We start from the raw sequence: 20355 nt of genomic DNA on the forward strand, positions 1-20355 counted from the left end.
TAGTAGTATGGGCAGTGAGAGCTCGGAGCCTGTGTCAGTACCTCAGCTGTTGTGCCGAGGTAAGTAGTAAGACCTTTTGGGTTGGGTGGTGGTTGCTGGTATGTCCACGTGAGGCATGCAGTGTAAATTTCAAGATTATAGGTATATATCTCTCTAACTCTCTGTAATTGTGAAAAGAGGATCGAATGACCGGAAGCTTGACCTCTTGTCCTCTCTGTCAATGGCTTCATGAGGTTATACTGTGTATTTACGAAGAATTGGGATTACACAAATACTGAAGATTCTGCGGGTGAACTCGCGAATAGTATTGTCATGTACTGTAATAAGCAAGGAGCACATGTGATGATGTCATCATTCTATATTCTCTCCTTCGAGTCTCGAGCAACACGCTCTCAATTGCTTTTGAGGTGTCGATAACGAATTGAGCGACAATAGTATGGCCGAGACAACATCTCGTGCCTTGTCCCTCGCCGCAATCTACTTTGACTCATCTGCCCCAGACCCCAGAAATTCGATGGATGAGCTTCGGTCCGGTCTCGGGCGTGGCAAGCTGTATCGCTGCCTAAGGGCTAAGGCAGAGGTCCTTTAGACCGAGGATCAAGAGGCGCCTGGATCCTCTCTCCCGAACTACAGAGCCACTCACATACCCGGAGCTGGCTTGTGACCGGTCTCGACCAGAGAAATCAATTGCTGCCATGTCTGAAACTGCGAGTTTTCGCCGGGTGCGCGCCCATTCCTGTCTGTCCCGCTGAGCCGAGCGTTTACCGACCAAATGGCAACCAAGAGTCAGAGTCATACTTCGGTCGATCCAATATGCTCCGGTGACGCATTGCATATATTTGAGTTCAGCTCCCCCGGGTTCCAGTTTGTCTTTGGCTTGTGATTCTTGTCTTGAATTGGATATCTCATATTCCTCTTCTCTCTTTTTCTTTTTGAGTTTTCTTATCTATATCTATATTCTACGTTGCATGCTTGAATAGTTTATAGTTCACCGCCGCCATGAGTTACCTTGAAGACGAAGACAAGAAATACTGGGACGAGGTCCAGGCCGTGAAGAACTGGTGGAATGACTCTCGATGGAGATACACCAAGCGGCCGTTCACTGCTGAGCAGATTGTGGCTAAGCGTGGAAATCTCGCGATTGATTATCCTTCAAATGTCCAGGCGAAGAAGCTATGGGGCATCGTGGAGCGCAACTTCAAGGTTTGTCTAGGAAGTCTTTTATTGAGTGGATGTCACTGACGGCCTGCACAGAACAAGGAAGCTAGTTTCACCTATGGCTGTCTCGACCCGACAATGGTCACCCAGATGGCCAAGTACCTCGATACCGTCTATGTATCCGGCTGGCAGAGTTCCTCGACTGCCTCATCTACCGATGAGCCTTCTCCGGATCTCGCGGACTACCCTATGGTATGTATACGATTTTTGGGAAACGTGATAGGGCTTGCTAATTGGCTGTAAGAACACCGTTCCCAACAAGGTCAACCACCTGTGGATGGCTCAGCTGTTCCACGACCGGAAACAGCGCGAAGAGCGCATCACCACTCCCAAGGAGAAGCGCCAAAACATCGCCAACGTTGACTACCTGCGGCCCATCATCGCTGATGCCGACACTGGCCATGGCGGTCTCACCGCTGTGATGAAGCTGACCAAGCTGTTCGTCGAGCGAGGTGCCGCTGGTATCCATATCGAGGACCAAGCACCGGGTACCAAGAAATGCGGTCATATGGCTGGAAAGGTGCTCGTGCCCATCAGCGAGCACATCAATCGCCTTGTAGCCATCCGCGCGCAGGCCGATATTATGGGTATGTAACAAAGTACTTCCTACCTCGGCTACATCAAGCTAACAGACATCCTCAAGGAACCGACCTCCTCGCCATCGCCCGTACAGACTCCGAAGCAGCCACCCTCATCACCTCAACAATCGACCACCGCGACCACGCCTTCATCATCGGCTCCACAAACCCCTCCCTCCAACCCCTCAACGACCTGATGGTCGCCGCCGAACAAGCCGGCAAAACCGGCGCAGAACTCCAAGCCATCGAAGACGAATGGGTCTCCAAAGCAGGCCTCAAACTCTTCGACGACGCCGTCACCGACGCAATCAGCAAATCCCCCCTCCCCAACAAACAAGCCCTAACCTCGCAATACATCCGCTCCGCGAAGGGCAAATCTAACTCCGAAGCCCGCGCCATCGCCCGCGGGATCCTCGGCACAGACATCCACTTCGACTGGGACGCCCCGCGCACAAGAGAGGGCTTCTACCGCTACCAAGGCGGCACCCAGTGCGCCGTCAACCGCGCCGTCGCCTACGCCCCCTTCGCAGACCTCATCTGGATGGAATCCAAGCTCCCCGACTACAACCAGGCCAAGGAATTCGCGGACGGCGTGCATGCCGTCTGGCCGGAGCAAAAACTCGCTTATAACCTTTCCCCCTCATTTAATTGGAAGAAGGCCATGCCGCGCGACGAACAGGAGACGTACATCAAGCGTCTTGGTGCCCTGGGCTATGCGTGGCAATTCATTACCCTTGCGGGACTGCACACGACTGCTCTCATATCTGATACCTTTGCCAAGGCGTATGCGAAGCAGGGGATGCGTGCGTATGGCGAGTTAGTCCAGGAGCCTGAGATGGCGAACCAGGTTGATGTTGTGACGCATCAGAAGTGGAGTGGGGCGAACTATGTTGATAATATGCTGAAGATGGTTACTGGGGGTGTGAGTAGTACGGCGGCGATGGGGAAGGGTGTTACGGAGGACCAGTTTAAGTCGTGAGTAAGAGTTGGATTTTTGAGGTTGATTGATGTGGGATCTGGGATTGAATTGTTTTCGTGTAATTCTATCATTTACATATCATCTTGATGATGAGTTCTAGCTGTTTTGTTCCATTTTTGTTCATTATATGCAATGGATATGGATATATACCCTCCTACTATCGTGCCTCTCCCTTTCTCCCCGCAGGTCAATCCATTATATTTCACTCTGATGTCAGCAAGTAAAAGCTCGGTAGATATATACCTGCCGGTAAGCTACTTGCCAATTATGAAGGCGTACGCCAGTGACAGACTTTATAGCTTCAGGTAAGCTATTCCTTAGGCAGGGAAACGCAATAAGATAGTCTGGTAAAATCTACATAAGTAGTCATCCTCTCACCTTCCAAGTATCGCCCTCGCCATGACTACTGGTAGGTACCGATTGATACATTTATTGCATAGGCTTATTTGATAAGTTTAATTCCGCATACTACAAGTCTCCTTATATACAGAATAAAGGATATGATATGATATGATGCATGACACAGATGGAAAATCTTCCAAGGGAGCATTGCTAGATACCCTAGGCCTTTCCCATCCCAACAAGAACCAGCAGGGCGACATTCATAACAGCAATAACGAGCCATATCAAGACAGATAGCACGGAAACAATGAAGCCGTTGCCCATTTTGACGCCCTTGGTGCTCCCTGCTCCTTCTCCTTCCGTGGGGATCTGTGGACCGGGTTGGGGGTGGGGTTGCTCCGCCCCCGAGCCAGGACCAAGGTCTGGACCTACGAGACCTTCGGCGGTGCCAATGCCAACATCAAGATCGGAATCGTGCATTCGCTCCACGGGGACAGTCATATACCGATTGCGGCAAGTGAAGTAGACCAGCGGCGCGGAGACGAAGGGAAGAATAACGGAGAGAACGACCTGGCTGGCCGTGAGGGTTTCGTTAAGCCCCTCTCGCCCCACGGCAGCGGCGATGATAATGCTCGGGATGATGCTGATGGATCTGGTGAAGAGTCTACGGAGCCAGGGGCGGATGCTCCAATTCAGCATCCCCTCTGAGACCATTTGCCCGGCCATGGTACAGACGATACCCGCCGAGAGGCCAGAGAGGAGGAGGGCGAGGGCGAAGACTGTCCCTGCGGCTGGGGAGATGGATGAGGAGAGGAGGTTGTAGATGCCGAAGAGGTCGGCGTCGTCGGTGGCGGAGGGGTCGTTGTAGAGGGAGGCGCCGGCGACGATGAGGATGGAGCTGTTGACGAAGAGGGCGAAGGTGAAGAGGGACAGGGCGAGCTCGATGATGGAGTATTTCATGCAACCGCGGATGGCGTGCAGAGAGGGGCGGTACTCGACTTCGCCGTTTGTGCTGCCGATGCAGACGGTTGGGTTGGCGTAGCCGGAGATGACGTCAAATTCTTTGAGGCGCGCTTGCACGATGCCGCTCCCTAGGAACATGGAGTGAGGCATTACAGTTGCGCCGAGAATGCCGCAGCTCTGATAGAGGCTGTTGATGGTCAGCTTGGTTTGTGGATCGAGGAATATGATGACGAACCCGTTGGACTGGACTATGGCTGACGACGGCACATAGCCGCGGAATACGTCTGCGATTGATTGTTCCTTGATAAGGGAGAGCTGGATGCAGAAGCATATCACTACTCCCAGTACAAGGGCCATGACAAAGAACTCGAACAGCCGCAAACCCCACATCGAGCCATTCGGTCTGTAGAAGATCAAGATAAAGAGGACATCAGCAAGGGTGATGGCGCAGCCCGCAACAAGCGGGATATGGAGAAGCAGGTTGAGAGCAATTGCAGAGCCAACGACCTGCGGGTGACTGTTAGCTACTGTTGATCCCGCAATATGTAATGCCGTACCTCAGCTATATCCGTTGCAACAATAGCTGCCTCCGCAAAGATATAGAGGATGATCGTCAGCCACTTGGGAAGATGCTCCCTGCAATTCTCCGCAAGGTTCAACCCGGTCACTGTTCCAAGCTTTATACATAGCGACTGCAGAAATATCGCAAATATGTTCGACAGGAGAACGATAAAGAGGAGAGCATATCGGTAGCTCGCACCGGCCGCAACATCGGTGGCATAGTTTCCGGGATCGATATAGGCGACGGCAATGAGAAACCCTGGTCCAACGAACCGGCCGAACTTGACAAGGCTTTGGATGAATCGGGTTGAGTAAGAAGATATAGGGAACGAAGGGAAAACACGGCGAGGCGGTTCACTGTTTCTCTCGGGTTGGTGCCCGGAGTACGCAGAGACCGCCCCGCCGGTTGCGCCCGCCTTGGGCCCTGGCTCGTCTCTGTCGGGGGTGACGCTCGGGCTTTCTGTCACGGATATGCCGCCTTCTCCTACTCCGGTTGTAGGTCCTCTGAATACCTTGGCATTGGCCATGCCGTTGAAGTCCTCCCGGGTTGTTGCGTCGGCGTTCAGAGGGGGTGGGTTCTGGTTCCATCCCGGGTGTTGGAGGGTGTCGTCCGTTCGAGAGGGGCAGTTCATCGTGATGGCTTTCGAGATCGCGTGCAGGCCGGAAGGTTGAAATCAAGATATTCCAAGGAAACGGTAGGAAATGGCTGTTGTGTCAAGCTTTCGTCAAGAAATAAACCGTGCTTCACGCTGTACGTCCGAAATCGAGTCTGCGGGGACCGACTAGGTTTAAGTTGCGCTTTACATAAAATTCCGGCTTCACCCGATACCAGGCAGCACAGTTGGACGACGAATAGATTGAAACAAGAGAGAAATCAACACAAAAATCCCCGGGTCCTCAAGAAGACGCAAATGATGAATGACAATACTCTGGAAGGCTGGTGCCAAGCCGGATTAAGCTACTGATAGCCTGCTTGGCATGTGATTCGTTTCCGGATCGGCATGCGACCTCTCTCCCCGATCCATCTCTTCTAGACCAACTTCAATCTGGCATTACTATGCTGCCTTCAATTGCAGACACTTCTTTTTGATCTGACCTCGCCGTCTCTGGTTCCGAATGTCGAAGAAAAAGCCCTTGTCGTGCGCAGAATTGAGACCTCTATCTAGGAGCGCTCGGGCTGCAAGAGACTACGCTAACGATGAAATTATCCTGGTACCCGTGGGCTTAATCAAGAGATTGCCCTCGTTCAGACTATCCTAGTTCGCGGCAGGGAATTTTCTACTTAGTTCTTTGAATTCAAGTTTTCATGTCCCTTGATCGCAGTTCGAACTGCACTGCGTCTTTTCTGTCTTCTCTATTCAGCAAAAAACAAAACCGAGATTAACGACAACTACCAGACTTCGATGGCTAATCCGCAGTACCCGACGATATCTATATCCGCCTCCAGATAGATACGCGATCCAACACTTCGCCCTCCTGGCTCGTTCCGAAATCATGCGTCTTCGCTGGCTGCCAGTACGCCACTCGCTCCAGACCTAGCTCGCTCGTCGGACGGAGCGGATCGCTCTTAACTCGTCCTGTCTTATCATCATACTTGATTTCCTCACCGGGGTGACTCAGATGCTCCATGTAAGCCTCGGAAGGCGCGCTGTAAGGCGGCCCGTGCTGCAAGGGATCTTTATGACGAGGGAATTCGAGGCAGACAAGATTTCCCTGCGGTGAAGGCGCTAGAAGCTGGGAGTGTCGAAGAGCCCAAGCTGGGCGCATCGTGGAAGGAAATGCGCAGAAAAACTAAAGCAGCTTTAGCCTCTGCTCCATATGTAGAGTGTCGGGCAGTACCAGCACAACAAGGCGAAGCTGTATACATACCGTATAATCATAAATAAAATCAAACTTCCCTCCTTCGATCCCCAGTTTCTCAACCCAGTCATTCTCAAAGAAATCGCCCTTGATCCATGTAACGCTCCCCCACCCAACATCCGCATCTCTCACAGGATACTTCTGCCCACTGCTCGCAATCTCTTCCTCCTTCTTACACAGGTCAAGCGCACTCTCACTATACTCCAGCCCATAAGCATCATACCCAAAGCTCGCGAGGAGAAGAACGTCAACGCCCCTCCCACACCCAGGGACAAGAGCTTTCTTCCTCCGCGGCGGGGCATCTGCGCCTGCATCCGCGTCTAAATCTAGCAGAGGGCCGCCAATAATAGCTCGCTTAGTGGTAAGGACCTCCTCAAGCGTTGGGTTCGGATCGTGCTTGTCCCAGGGTAGTGTGATGTCGTCCTTGGCCCAGAGCGCTTCCCAGCCTGTGTGGAGGTTGCCGGCTTGGATGTGCTGGTCTAGCACTTTTTGGACGTCTTCCGGGTTGTATGAGGTTGGCATTTTGACTAACTGAGTTGGGACTTGAGAGGGGTTGGTTTCGCTGGGAGGGAGGCTTTGCTGGTCAGGTTGTCTGGGGATGTTATGGTTTCTGGCCGACGTGGGGTAGCTACGGTTGTGGTGGGGTGCTTCCCCGGGTACTGGCCGCGGCTCGTGTCCACGGTGACTATTGAACCCTCAAAATTCCACCAGGTATCAACTTTAAAGGAAGCAGACTCTACTATCATTGAGGTGGACAACCTGATTTGAGTTGAAGAGATTAGGATAATTGCATTTAACAAGTATGTGGACACGCCATGACCTAAGCAGATTTAAGAATCCAGACTCCAATGCTCCTATAATGTAGACACAGGTGGACAGAGAGACTAGGCAGTTCCGCAATCAGCCCAAGCCGGTAGCAGGCTCCTTGACCTTGGTCTGCTCCGGAGGCTCATCGATGAACTGAGGCGGCGCCACCTCATCCTGCATGAAACTAGGAACGGCACTTTCACCCATCGAGCTCTCAAACAAGCTATCCTCGCCCAAAGCTTCCAGCTCCGCGTCGAGCTCTGCCTCGTCCACGTCCTCAGGGACATCATACGCCCTAGATATGCTCTCGTTGATCTCATTTCCGACTTCCATCAAATCCGCCATCTCATCCTGCATGCGCTCGATCTTGTCTATGTCAATATTGCCATACTGCTTCTTCAGAGTCTTGGTCGTTGTTTTCATCGCGTCAACTGTCGTCATCACGTTCTTCAGATTATCCTGCATCATTCCCGCTTGCTCCATATTCCATGACTGCTGCGAAAGTTGTTCGCGCTGTGCTTCGTACTGTTTCCGGCGTTGCAGGACCTTCAGCGCCTTCTGCTTGATTGCGTTCTTGCCGGGGCCATCGCGCATCTTGGACATTTTGGCCTGGTATGAGGAAAGCTCGGAGTTCAAGGCGGCGAGTTTGACATCTATGCTGGCGACTCGGTTATCGACCTGCAGGAGAATATTAGTCAATATGAGAAAGTGGGGAATGAGGGGTGTTGATGATAGAGACAGTCCGAGGTGGAAGGCGGGGGCGATCATGAACTTGAGCGAGGAAGAGTGCCAACGTACATTTGAGATGGCGCTTTCCAGGGTCGGCTTTGGAGCCGCATCTTTTGTGCCGAACAGTCGATTCATTTTGGCGATGAAAGTTATGGTGTAGACTGGCTATCTGGAGAGGAGTCAGGTAGGCGGCGGTGCAGACTGTGACTTCATGTTGGTACCTGGGCTGGGCTCGGCTTTTCCTGTTTGAGTAGGTGGGCAGCCTCGCCGGGGGTAAAGCGGCGATACAAGCTAACCATGATGGGACAGCCATTATGCCTTAGGCTCCGAAGGACCATCGTCAAGTGAGCACGAATATATCCCATTCCGGGTTCACCAGCGTCATTGAGGTTCTCGAAATTGTAAAAGATCTGCTGCATTTCGTAGCCTTGCATAGCCTGCTTGTATCTGCTCAGCTGCTGTAGTCGCGTTAACTCTTGATCTATATTAATAATACCAGGTGCGGCCAGTTACCCACTCCACTCACTCACTGTTCTCCGGACACACTTGAAACGATCCATCGGTCGCGGTCATCCCCCTCGGAATTATTCACTCCCTCCTCCTCGCATCTCCCCTGGCCTTCTCGCTACATTATTCGAGCACTTCCCCGCTACGTGCGATTGGGCTTGTTGGGTATCTCCGCCCGCCGTCCAGGATCACAGTTGCCGGCCGATCCAGACGCTCTGCCTCCAGCACTTCCACTGTGACCACAGCCTAGCAACGTGACTCGACTGCCCGCGGCACGTCAGCCTGCCCAGCCTTGCTTTCTCTCGTGCTGTTGGATGTCAGCTCTCTCTTCCTTCAAGTGACGGTGAGGTCTCGTGCAGCGCACACCCAGGCTTCCAGAGCGATTCGCATCTTGTCCCGTGCATCGGCCTATTGCTTTCCTTCACACCCGAGTCGTTGATGGTACGTATCGCCTGTGTGCGGTCTTCCCTCCCCCCACGTAATTGTGCCAAATACCTGTCCTATCCCTCTCACAGTCACCTACCCCTACTCACACGCTCACCTTCAACTCTACCCTCAGCACTGCTGGCCGTTGGGAGTGCTGCGACAGCTCGTAATATGTCGCCCTGAGATATCGAGACCATTGCTGACTAGACTCTTCATCCGCAGCGCTTGGCCGCTCCGACAGTGCATAATTTACCGACTATTATCTACGTCTTCTTTACCTCCGAACGATTGTCCTCCCGTGACGAATCAGCCCCAATTGCTAGCGTGATATATGAGAACGACTCCAACACGTGTACGCCCTGAATCTTGTGCATCACACGAGGGTCCATAGATCTCTCCATCCCTTCCCCACCTCTCCACCCTATACCCATAGCGCTTCTTCGTCATTAAAGCTTGGGCAAGGACTATCGTTGAAAAAAAGCTTGTGATACCCCGTTTCTTTCCATGACTCGATTTTTCCGGTTATATAATTCAACATGTTCTGGCGCTTTGGGGGATATGCAAGTATCTCCGCTATCGACTCCCTCCTGGACAAACCCGATGTCAGCCTCGAGGAGCTCTTAGATGAATCCGAGCTGATTCAGGAGCTCAAACAATTGAACACCAAACTCATAGAATATTTACGAGAAGATGATGTGTTGAAGAAGCTTATGGATTATGTGGTCGCCCCCAGTCTGGTGAAAGACGAAGACGAGGACGAGGAAGCGGACAAAGCCACCAAGGAAGAGGGCGGCGCATCGACGAACGAAGATGAGGGTGCTGCCCAGGGAAAGAAGAGCGACCCCCTTAAAGGGTTGTTAGACCCTGAAGATCTCGACCGCGCCGAAAAGGAGCGTCTCAAGCGGGCTTATGTTGCGTGCGAGATCCTCTCTTCCGAAGTCTGGTCCATTCTTGACTCTACAATGGCCAATCCCGAATACCTGCGAGACTTCTGGGGTTTCATCCGCCGCCCAGCATCCCTCGATTCCATCCAAGCAAGCTACTTCACGAAGGTGAACGAAACTCTCTTGGACAAGAAAACGGGTGAGATGCTAGACCTGTTGAAGTCGATGAATGGTATTGTTCCTGCAATTCTGCAGCACGTGGATAATCCAATGGTAATGGATCTCCTTTTAAAGTTGATCAGCTTGGAAAGAGCCGAGGGCGGCCAGGGCATCGTTGATGTAAGCAAATCCCGTCACTTTTCAGCTTTGATGAAACTAACAATCTTCTAGTGGCTTAAAACGCAGGATTTGATTCCAAAACTCCTCTCTTTTCTCTCTCCTGAGTGGCCGGCTTCCGTTCAAACCTCTGCTGGTGACTTCCTGAAAGCCATAATCACGATTTCGGCGAACGCAACGCAAAACGACCAATCATGCATCGGCCCCAATAGTCTGACTCGGCAATTGGTCTCTATGCCGTGCGTAGAGACACTTGTCAACGCAATGTTACAAGGTGGTAACGCTCTGACAGTCGGTGTTGGAATCGTCATTGAAGTTATTCGGAAGAACAACTCTGACTACGATCCGGAACACCTTAATGGCCCAGATTCTATGCCCTCTATGTATGACCCTATCTATCTCGGTACATTACTTCGAGTTTTCGCCAAACATATACCCGATTTCGTGGCCCTGATTCGGAGCTCGAAACATACCATCACCGATGGAGGAAAGACCAAGAGCGTGGAACGGGGCGAATTGAGTTCCGCTTGGGGTGCCAAGATTGAGCCGCTAGGTTTTGACAGGTTCAAGACTTGCGAGTTAATGGCTGAATTGCTCCATTGCAGCAACATGGGTCTTCTGAACGAGCCCGGGAGCGACGAGTATGTTCGGCAGCGGGATGCGGAGCGCGAGAGAATCCTGGGAGAAGGCGCATTCGATCAACACCACGAGGGCACTTCAACCTTTGATGGTAATGACTCTACGGCAGAATTCGTCAACGGCTCTGCCGTGAGTGACGCTCAGAAGGATTCTAAGGACAATGAGAGTACCATTGCGGGCGATGGAAGTTTTGAGCAGGTCAGCTCAGCAGCTACTGCCGAGGAGGACAAAAAGACGGGCAAAAAAGAAGATAAATCTGAACCAGAGCCGTCTTCAGATGCGCAGACTTCACACTCCGCTGAGGAGAAAGCCTCGACTGAAGCAAAGGAGGCTGAGACCACAGAAACCAAGGCGCCGTCGTCTGAAACCCTATCGCCCACTGACAAACTCGCTGCTCAAATTGATACAATGTCTCTGCATAGCGCCCCAGTTAGTGATGAAAACCGAAAGCCTGCAGAGACTAAGTCGGACGAACCATCTGTTTCCGTCGCAGAACCGGTCCCAGCGTCAGCTCCGATGGCCTCTAATCCTGACGCCGTGCCAGCTCCTCTCTTTGCCAACAAGGAGCAGAATCAAGAATCGGCTACATCTGGTGCCCTCGGCGAGGCCAAACCTTTGGAACCAGCTGATAACCCCGAGACGCTACCTCCACAAGAACAGCCGACTTTGCATCCTGACGTTCAGGTGGATACAAACGGACAACCAGTTGTTGGTGACTATTTGAAGATCATGTTTGCGGAAAACCGAGTTGTCCCAACTATCCTGGTAAGTTTTCTGACCGATCGTACGTCTATCTGCTGACTTGATCCTGCTCAGGATTTCTTCTTCCGTTTCCCTTGGAACAACTTCCTCCACAATGTTGTTTACGATGTCATTCAGCAAGTATTTAACGGACCTATGGATCGTGGATACAACCGAATTCTAGCCATTGACGTTTTTGAGACGGGTAAAATCACGCAGACAATCATCGATGGCCAGAAGCGGAGCGATGAGACTCAAAAGGCCAAGCGCATCCGCCTCGGATACATGGGCCATTTGACCCTCATTGCAGAGGAGGTCGTCAAATTCAGCGAGCGTCACCCTCCTGAGTTGCTTTCTCCTATAGTGATGGACAGCGTCCTCAGCCCAGAATGGATCGACTACGTAGAGCAAACGCTTTCTGAGACAAGAGAGCGTGACAATGCCATCCTTGGAGGAGTTCGACCTGATATCTCTATCGGACACCGGCAAGGCATGTTGGGCACTGGCCAGTCTTCGGCTCTGGCTGAGGCCGGGTTGAACGGCATGGCCGGCAATTCCAACTTCCAGGGATTTGACATGGTCAACCAAGGAAGCGTCTCGGGCGGGGCGTTTGGCGTTGGAGGCAACTCTTTGCTCAGTGGATTTGCGAGCTCAAGTGATGATGACGAAGATGAAGACATGGAAGACTTGGACGACCGGCATCTGGCCGAACCAACCGCAGAAAGTGGCACTGAAAATGTAGGTTCCGACCCCTATCTCGATGTTGAGATGCGTGATGTTTGAATGTCTTTGCGCCGCGGTTTTTCTCGTCGCCGTTATCGCTGTGCGGTCGTCTTGCGACGCAACAGTTTTCGCTACCTTATGTACGCAATTTTCGCTCAAACTTGGGTGGGTTGCAAATTCTTTGTTGTCAACTGGCCCGCGAAATGTGTTCCTGTTCATGCTGTTTTCAAGCAAGCCACCTAAGAATCTGTTTTTGACATTGCTAATGAAATATGAACAGGCATCGAGCCTGCCCATACCAATTATTGCACCGCCTCCAGCTCCCCTGAGTCTCGGTCCTTCTCGGGCACGGCGTCAGCTCGCTGCGCGACTAGCCGCTCAGAAGCAGGCGGCTGAGAACGCTGAAGGCGGTGAAAATGATGACGACAAACAAGCCTCGACCGAGTTCCAATGGCCCTCGCAAAGGCTGAATGAGGATGACGGCCAGGGGCACTCGTCCGACTTCCCGCCAGGCAACGTCTCATCGCCGACCTTCCCCGAGTCCGGGTTCAGTCCGTCAGATTCGTTCTCCACCGGCTCCTCTGACGAAGGCGATGACTTTGGCGGTTCGCGGCGACGAAAGGAGCGCGTACCGCTCGAGGTTGATGATGACGACGACGACATGGGTGAGATGGTCGGCCCATCAATGGAGTCCCACATGCTAGACTCCGATGATGAGGAAGATGCCATCTTGAACGAATCACTAGGGTACCCTGAACTCGGCCCGGGGCAATATAAGAGCTTCCGCACCTCTCGAATGGGCCAATCCCCCTTCGGAGATGACCAGAACGACAGCAGTGAAGGAGAAGACGAGGGCCTAGTTGAGATTCTTGTCCCAGGCAAGAAATCCCAGTAATCAAACTGGCCTGACTCAGCTCATTTCCGACGAACTCAAGACTCAAAATCAAACAAACTCATGATGATGATTATGATGATGTACACTATTTGACTGCATGGCATTGTATATCCCAACGCGACGCGACGCGAATGACAAAGAGCACACTGAGCGAATACGAATACGGCCTGTTGGATAGGTTAGGTTAGGTTAGGTTAACGGCACGGCGCCTTGAGCGGCACGCATCCATACTTACAACTTCCTTATTACACTTACTTTTCCTCTCGACACTGACATTGATCTGATACTGAATTATGGAAATTATACCTTCGATCTAGTGGCGTTTATACTGTGGTTTTCCTTTCCTTTTCTCTTGCCTTGCTGTTTTTGTACCTGGTTTTCTCTCTGTCATTGTCATCGCTTGCGCGCATTTGCATTTGTCTAAAGGTGGAGAGGGCGGGATATACCTGGACTGAACTGGACTGGACGGCTCGATTTAAGACTTGTCGATGGGTCTGTACGATAGTAGTTGACTAGACGAATGAATTTGACGTTCTTTTTTTCGAATCCTTTATACTAGAACAATCCAGGTGTCCCGAGCTCAGCTATCTCACTCCTGCGGAATATACAACAACGTCTCCGTCTCAAGCATTATATCCCCACCCTCCTCTCCCTCAGTCTCACAAACCCTCAAAATCCCCAACGCATCAACCGGAACCTGAACAACCTCCTGCTCCGTCATCATCCACGCCCACCGCACCCAATTCGGCGACAACCACCACAACTCACTTTCGTTACCTCCATCCCCACCCGTCCCATCCTCCAAGGCCTCAAAAATCCCAGCATTATTCCTCCTCAAACTCTCCACCACCTCATCAAACTCATTAACCAGCGCCTCGTCATCCTCGTCTTCAAGTGTCCATGCTACGTCATCGGGCGGCGGGAGGTAATTGTCTAATAGGAAGGACACCCAGCGCGAGAGGCGCGGCGGTAATGAGATTCCACTTGCGCTTTGGCGCTGGCTTTGTTGGGTTGATGTATGCACTGCTACAACGTAGCATGCGAAGAGCACGAATCGGAAGGGGGATGTGTCGAGTCCTAGGCCGCGCAGGGCGCGGATGCGGCGGGAAGCGGTTGTTAGGATTGTTTTGAATGTTGACGACGCTGGGTGTTGGTTTTCGGAGGAGGGTAAGAGGTCAATGAGTTCAGAGAAGGTGAAGAGCTCGCCGGTATGTAAAAGTATAGATGGCCGTTCAAGGATGCGCACTTGCATTCTGGAGTGGATTTCGGGTGGGAATTTGTTTGGCGGAATGGCCGCCATGTGTCCTGCTAGGAGTTGCTTCGTTTCGTCCCATGAATTTGAGCCCTTCAGGCCGTGTGTGCAAGCTCGGGATAGAGACCAGGTCGCGATGACGAGGGCCGATTCCGAGAGCTGGATTTGGCTTTCGCGGTAGATCTTCGCGTGTATTTGTTTGAGGTTCCGGGGACTTGCGGATTGTTCTGGAGCAGTCGATCTCAACCGAACGATATGCGTGATCAACTCAATTACAATCTGACTGAGAGCCGCAAGTGCAGCGCGGGAGTTGCCGTAGTTATTCGCGATTTGGATCGCGTGATCGGAGATCTCGAGGCCTCCTAACTCGCGCTCATTTGCGGCAAGGATTGAGACGGCGTTGAAGAGGGCGGGGGAGAAGATGGAGTGTTCCATTGGGATGTCTGGTGCAAGGAGTGGGTAGAAAATGTTGAATACGTAGAAGGGGTCTTGCTCCTCGGTTTTTGTGTTGGATTGTGCGTGAGAGTGAGAGTCTGGGAAGAGCTGCTTTTGCTGCTCGCGAGCGAACTGGAGCGGGCTGCCTGGTGGTGCGCGGAGTGCGACGGTGCGGTAGTCGCAGGGGTTGTTGGGTAGGCAGAAGCCGTAGTTCATCATCACTTCGGTTGTTGTTCGTTAGCTCCCTAAAGCCAAGGAGGTAGATAGGTGAGTAGGTGAAACTTACACTGCTCGTTATTACGAGGGCCGTAATTGTTGGCAATTTCTTGCTCTGCGCCGACGTATTCCAAAGTCACAAAATCGACATTTTCAATGCCGGCACGCCATTCTACTTTCGCTAGTGGTCGATGGTTTAGGATGTCGATGAAGGGGAGAAGGACTGAGATGTTCTCCTCAGGTACACCCAAATCAGGGAGGACGCCAGAGAGCACCTTTGCGGAGAATGCCCGGGAGACGAATATAGTGGACGCCCAGAGGTATAGATCCCTTTATATATGTCTTAGCAAATCGCCCGAGATTCAGAGTATGTCACCTACCATGAATATCTAGCCGCGTCGTCCAGTTCAGATTTCCGAAGCTCTTCGTATGAACTCTCATACTTCTCCCGCAGCAGCGCAATTTTCTGCAACCTCGCCTGCACCAGGCTCGTCCCTTCAAGCCATTCCAGGTCCTCTTCCTCCTCGTAGTAAGGAAGGGTGGTCAAAGAGCCCGGTTGAGGAAGTGTCTGCAGATACGGGTACCAGAAGCTCTCTGACCCGCGCAGATACTGGCCTATCAAGAAGAAGATCGTAACTTCTTCAGGGCCCACGGACTTCACAAATTCGGGAGGAAAGTTGAGGCCACGAGCGGGGAAGCGAGTCTCTCCAACGCGGTGGTCTATCGCGTTGAAATAAGACATGGTTGTTGCGACGGGCGTCTTGATTATGTGCGTGTTGCTGGGCACGCCACCACCCTTCACCCGGATATGGGTGCCACGAGTATTATCGTAACAGATGGACACATTTTCATGAAGACTACCACCATGGGATTTCATCCATTCTAGCAGTGCTGAATAGACCTCCAGGCTATTCTGGTGGGGTATCCTACACCGGTCAGTCATTGAATCCCTAGCTGGGGTTATACAACTTACTTTGAGTATAGTGCAGAAGCTGCCTCGGCCATACTGCAAGACAGGTTTCAGAACTTCCGATGCTTGATGCTGTTGTGCAAGTGTATAGTTATGCAGAGTATTCCCGTTTTGGTGGTGATGTAGTATCACGTGAGGTAGCTGAGTAATGGCACGTGACCCACCCCAGCCAATCACCGACCGGGCAAAGCCGGATATTCAGCAAGCGCAGAATTGAAGCTCTCCGTCGACGCCATTACCGACCCCCTCGTGTTGTGCTTCCTCTCCTCACCGACTCCTCCACAGCCATTGGGCCATCGTCACCATGATATCTCGAGCGGCGGCTCCTTCGTCCTCTCCTCTCGCCTCCCTTTCCTCCCGCTCCCTCCGACTCCAGGCCCCGGCCGCCCGCTCGTTCGCGACCGTCCAGGATAACGCCCCCCCGGTACACCACCACGGTGGTCTCAAGGACCAGGACCGCATCTTCACGAATCTTTACGGACACCATGGCGCGGACTTGAAGTCGGCCATGAAGTATGGAGACTGGTACAAGACTAAGGATATTGTTTTGAAGGGCCATGACTGGGTAGGATTCGACCGGAGCAGGTCAACAGCCTTCGGGGAGCCATTGGGTGTGCTAATGCGCGGTTTGTAGCTTATTTCAGAACTCAAGGCCTCTGGTCTACGTGGACGTGGTGGTGCTGGTTTTCCTTCGGGTTTGAAATACGTATGTCCCTTGACCCCCGAGCCCCAGACTTATCGGAGCCGTCTTAACTTGTTTAGTCTTTCATGAACTTCAAGGACTGGGACAAGGACCCAAGGCCCCGCTATCTCGTTGTCAACGCCGATGAGGGTGAACCTGGAACCTGCAAGGACCGCGAGATTATGCGCAAGGACCCCCAAAAGCTCATCGAGGGCTGTCTCGTTGTCGGCCGTGCCATGAACGCCAACGCCGCCTACATCTACATCCGTGGCGAATTCTACCACGAAGCGACCGTCCTCCAGCGGGCCATCAACGAAGCCTACCAGGCAGGCCTGATTGGCAAGAACGCCTGCGGATCCGGCTACGACTTCGATGTGTTCATTCACCGTGGAATGGGCGCCTACGTCTGTGGTGAGGAAACCTCCTTGATCGAGTCCATCGAAGGCAAGGCCGGCAAGCCCCGTCTTAAGCCCCCATTCCCCGCTGCCGTTGGTCTTTTCGGCTGCCCTAGCACAGTCACCAACGTCGAGACCGTCGCCGTTACACCGACCATCATGCGCCGAGGTGGAAGCTGGTTCGCCGGTTTCGGTCGTGAGCGCAACGCCGGAACCAAGCTCTTCTGTATCTCCGGTCACGTCAACAACCCCTGCACTGTTGAGGAGGAGATGTCCATTTCTCTCCGCGAGCTTATCGATCGCCACTGCGGTGGCGTTCGTGGTGGTTGGGACAACCTCCTTGCTGTCATCCCCGGTGGCTCATCAACTCCCGTCATTCCCAAGTCCGTCTGCGACAACCAGCTCATGGACTTCGACGCCCTCAAGGACTCCCAGACAGGTCTCGGTACCGCTGCCGTCATTGTCATGGACAAGTCCACTGACATCGTTCGTGCCATCTCTCGCCTTTCTACTTTCTACAAGCACGAGTCCTGCGGACAGTGCACGCCCTGCCGTGAGGGTTCCAAGTGGACCATGCAGATGATGCAGCGTCTCGAGACGGGCCAGGCCCGCGAGCGCGAAATTGACATGCTCCAGGAACTCACCAAGCAGGTCGAGGGTCACACCATCTGCGCTCTGGGTGAGGCCTTCGCTTGGCCCATCCAGGGTCTCATCCGCCACTTCCGCCCCGAGCTGGAGGCCCGCATCAAGGAATACTCACAGGAGCTTGGTGGGCAGTCGCCATTCGCCGGTGGCTGGCACCCCAACAGCCGGGCAGAGGGCAAGCTGATCTCTCCTGGCATGTAAACTAACTATTTGTTTCTCTCAATCTTAAAAGAGTTGATCAACTTATAGACGCTGGTCCTGAAGCTTCCTATACTCTGACATTTCCCAACGGGGCCGCTTCTTGCCTTCTTTCTTTACGTTACCCTTTCGTTTTCCTTTCTCTGTTCGCGTGCGTTGGCTTGTTTGTCTGGAGGTTTTGACAATGTACAGTCTCAGTTTCAATTCCGCCTGGTAGCAATGAAATGATTCAATCCATCTCAGTCCTCATACGTATTATTGTCTGGTTTTGTGACAGCTGTCCGCCAGGAAATGAAGCAAAACAAGGCAAGCCTGAGTGTGACAGGTAGGCCGGTCCCGGCTTGCCCTAGGCCGGCACCGGCTGTTGATGAGCAGAAGTCAGCTTGACCATCGTATACGATGGCTGAATCTGTCCATCTTCTGTGTCTCTTCTGCTCCTCTGTCGTCTCTACTTCGTGCAACATCTTCGCCCGCGGGCGGCTGTTTGCTCTTTCCCATTGCGTTCCTTCATCCTTGGTCAACCTCAAAGCTCGCCATGGGGTCTACAATATCCGGTTATCAGCTCAGAAGCCGCCCTTCCATCGACGAAATCTGCATTGATGAGATCCTCCCCGCCGATGAAACTGCTGTTATCCCGACCTCCTCGTCCTCCGCGCCCTCGAAACCAACAGAAGCCGAACCCCTAACCTTAGCACCATCCTCGCCGCCAACCATGACCACCGCCGTATCTCACCCATACACCTCCTTCACTTCCACCCAAAAACGCCTCATCGTGACCATGGTCACTCTCGCCTCCTTCTTCTCCCCGCTCTCCGGCCAAATCTACTACCCCATCATGCCAACCCTCGTCCAAAGCTACCGCCTCACGCCCGCCCTCATAAACCTCACCATAACAACCTACATGCTCCTCCAGGGCATCGCCCCCGCATTTATGGGTACATTCGCCGACGCCTGCGGCCGGCGCCCCGCATACTTGCTCTCCTTCACCATATATACGGCGTCAAATATCGGTCTTGCGCTGCAAACCTCTTACCCGGCTTTAATGATCCTCCGGTGTCTTCAGAGCGCGGGGAGCAGTGGCACCGTGGCCTTTGGATACGGGGTGATAGCGGATATTGCGACGCCTGCGGAACGGGGGACGTATGTTGGGCCGATGGCTGCGGGGACTATGCTTGCGCCTGCGCTGGGGCCGGTTATTGGGGGGTTGTTGGCGAGTCATTTGGGATGGCGGAGTGTATTTTGGTTTTTGGTTATTGTTAGTGGGGGCTATTTGGTGGTTTACTGGGCTTTCGTGCCGGAGACGGCGAGAGGAATTGTCGGGGATGGGAGAATGATATCGAGGGAGTGGTGGAGGCTGTCTGGGCTTCAGTGGTTGAGGCAGAATCAGAGACAGAGGGAGATGACCAACCCAGAGTCTGCAGGAGCCTTGGCCCGCAAGGCGAGCGAGTCTGAACACGGAGCCGTACAAAACGATTCGAATGAGATTTGTACAGCATCAGCAACGGTATCAGCACCCAAACTTCGCTTCCCCAACCCGGTCAAGACCCTTTTCATTCTCCTTGAACGAGACGCTCTCCTTATAAATATATGCATTGGGCTCCTGATGTTCACCAACGTCGCCCTCCTCACGAGCACCCCAACCCTTTTCAAAGAGATTTGGGACTTTAACGACCTCCAGATCGGTCTATGCTTCCTGTAAGCCATTTCTCACCTCACTTCCTAACTATTTCTGATAAACCGACTCAAACCTACATAGGCCCCTTGGCATTGGCGCCTCCCTCGGTGCAGTCCTAAACGGTCACCTGCTAAACAGAAACTACCGCCGCCACGACGCCGAAGCCCTAAACGTTACCAATGCCGCAAGTCCGAACTCAAACTCTAACCCGAGTCCATCTCAATCTGAGCCTGAGCCCAAGCCGTCCGCCAGCACCCCGGGAAACTTCCCTATCGAGAAAGCCCGCTTGCAACTTTTCTTCCCGCTTATGGCCCTTACGATAGCGACTATAACACCCTACGGCGAGGTCCTCCAGAAACAGACCCACCTCTCCGTTCCATTGATTCTCCAATTCGTAAACGGATTTGCGACGGTAGCGTGCATGAATACATTGAATACCCTTCTCGTCGACCTCTTCCCGGAGCAACCTGCTACAGCTGCGGCAGCGTGCAACCTTGTTCGGTGTTGGCTGGGTGCACTTGGTGCTGCAGTGATGGATGATATGTTGAGGGGGATGCGGTGGGACGGGTGTTTTGGGTTTCTCGGGGGGCTTTTGGTCGTGAGTATGGGAATGGGGTGGATTGTGTATCGACGAGGTATGGAGTGGAGGGAGCAGAGGAGGTAAATATTAAAAGACAGATTCAAGCGGATGGGGAGGCT

The 20355-nt window shown here is 52.9% G+C and overlaps 9 protein-coding genes across 9 annotated transcripts; 5 read left to right on the forward strand and 4 right to left on the reverse strand.

The window, feature by feature from the left end:
* The first annotated feature begins 419 nt into the window (after nucleotides 1–419).
* On the forward strand, nucleotides 420–2932 carry BDV17DRAFT_258559 (isocitrate lyase 1). Its single transcript, XM_073757339.1, has 4 exons — nucleotides 420–1203; nucleotides 1255–1410; nucleotides 1463–1805; nucleotides 1862–2932. Exons 1-4 carry the CDS (start codon nucleotides 1000–1002, stop codon nucleotides 2773–2775), a joined length of 1617 nt encoding a protein of 538 aa, XP_073617616.1. The 5' UTR covers nucleotides 420–999; the 3' UTR covers nucleotides 2776–2932.
* A 304-nt stretch (nucleotides 2933–3236) lies between these two features.
* On the reverse strand, nucleotides 3237–5273 carry BDV17DRAFT_297567 (NRAMP family metal ion transporter; the record flags this gene model as incomplete). The annotated part of the gene is made up of 3 exons (XM_073763515.1): nucleotides 3237–4267; nucleotides 4316–4587; nucleotides 4638–5273. The coding sequence occupies 3 exons, from the start codon at nucleotides 5271–5273 to the stop codon at nucleotides 3337–3339; spliced, it is 1839 nt and encodes a 612-aa protein (XP_073617617.1). The 3' UTR covers nucleotides 3237–3336.
* A 430-nt stretch (nucleotides 5274–5703) lies between these two features.
* On the reverse strand, nucleotides 5704–7201 carry BDV17DRAFT_258564 (putative thiol methyltransferase). Its single transcript, XM_073757340.1, has 2 exons — nucleotides 6511–7201; nucleotides 5704–6432 (listed from the first exon to the last, which is right to left on the reverse strand). The coding sequence occupies exons 1-2, from the start codon at nucleotides 7021–7023 to the stop codon at nucleotides 6073–6075; spliced, it is 873 nt and encodes a 290-aa protein (XP_073617618.1). The 5' UTR covers nucleotides 7024–7201; the 3' UTR covers nucleotides 5704–6072.
* A 200-nt stretch (nucleotides 7202–7401) lies between these two features.
* BDV17DRAFT_280689 (putative SNF7 family protein (Cta1)) lies at nucleotides 7402–8172 on the reverse strand (the record flags this gene model as incomplete). Its single annotated transcript, XM_073759915.1, has 2 exons — nucleotides 7402–7986; nucleotides 8107–8172. 2 exons carry the CDS (start codon nucleotides 8170–8172, stop codon nucleotides 7402–7404), a joined length of 651 nt encoding a protein of 216 aa, XP_073617619.1.
* A 1230-nt stretch (nucleotides 8173–9402) lies between these two features.
* Nucleotides 9403–12512, forward strand: BDV17DRAFT_38147 (SIT4 phosphatase-associated protein-domain-containing protein). Its single transcript, XM_073764444.1, has 3 exons — nucleotides 9403–10193; nucleotides 10245–11594; nucleotides 11646–12512. Exons 1-3 carry the CDS (start codon nucleotides 9507–9509, stop codon nucleotides 12351–12353), a joined length of 2745 nt encoding a protein of 914 aa, XP_073617620.1. The 5' UTR covers nucleotides 9403–9506; the 3' UTR covers nucleotides 12354–12512.
* On the forward strand, nucleotides 11993–13398 carry BDV17DRAFT_38138 (uncharacterized protein). The gene is made up of 2 exons (XM_073764443.1): nucleotides 11993–12458; nucleotides 12574–13398. Exons 1-2 carry the CDS (start codon nucleotides 12354–12356, stop codon nucleotides 13186–13188), a joined length of 720 nt encoding a protein of 239 aa, XP_073617621.1. The 5' UTR covers nucleotides 11993–12353; the 3' UTR covers nucleotides 13189–13398.
* Nucleotides 13399–13777: 379 nt separating this feature from the next.
* On the reverse strand, nucleotides 13778–16104 carry BDV17DRAFT_297569 (SET domain protein; the record flags this gene model as incomplete). Its single annotated transcript, XM_073763516.1, has 4 exons — nucleotides 16065–16104; nucleotides 15472–16017; nucleotides 15162–15421; nucleotides 13778–15096 (listed from the first exon to the last, which is right to left on the reverse strand). Exons 1-4 carry the CDS (start codon nucleotides 16094–16096, stop codon nucleotides 13778–13780), a joined length of 2157 nt encoding a protein of 718 aa, XP_073617622.1. The 5' UTR covers nucleotides 16097–16104.
* Nucleotides 16105–16307: 203 nt separating this feature from the next.
* BDV17DRAFT_258576 (NADH-quinone oxidoreductase subunit NuoF) lies at nucleotides 16308–18214 on the forward strand. Its single transcript, XM_073757341.1, has 3 exons — nucleotides 16308–16626; nucleotides 16696–16767; nucleotides 16824–18214. Exons 1-3 carry the CDS (start codon nucleotides 16366–16368, stop codon nucleotides 17982–17984), a joined length of 1494 nt encoding a protein of 497 aa, XP_073617623.1. The 5' UTR covers nucleotides 16308–16365; the 3' UTR covers nucleotides 17985–18214.
* Nucleotides 18215–20289, forward strand: BDV17DRAFT_258578 (putative MFS transporter). The gene has a single exon (XM_073757342.1). It carries the CDS (start codon nucleotides 18349–18351, stop codon nucleotides 19678–19680), a length of 1332 nt encoding a protein of 443 aa, XP_073617624.1. The 5' UTR covers nucleotides 18215–18348; the 3' UTR covers nucleotides 19681–20289.
* The last annotated feature ends 66 nt before the right edge of the window (nucleotides 20290–20355 follow it).

This window comes from Aspergillus undulatus (genome assembly GCF_047715775.1).
Source record: "Aspergillus undulatus strain CBS 261.88 unplaced genomic scaffold BDV17scaffold_13, whole genome shotgun sequence".
Classification (NCBI taxonomy): domain Eukaryota; kingdom Fungi; phylum Ascomycota; class Eurotiomycetes; order Eurotiales; family Aspergillaceae; genus Aspergillus; species Aspergillus undulatus.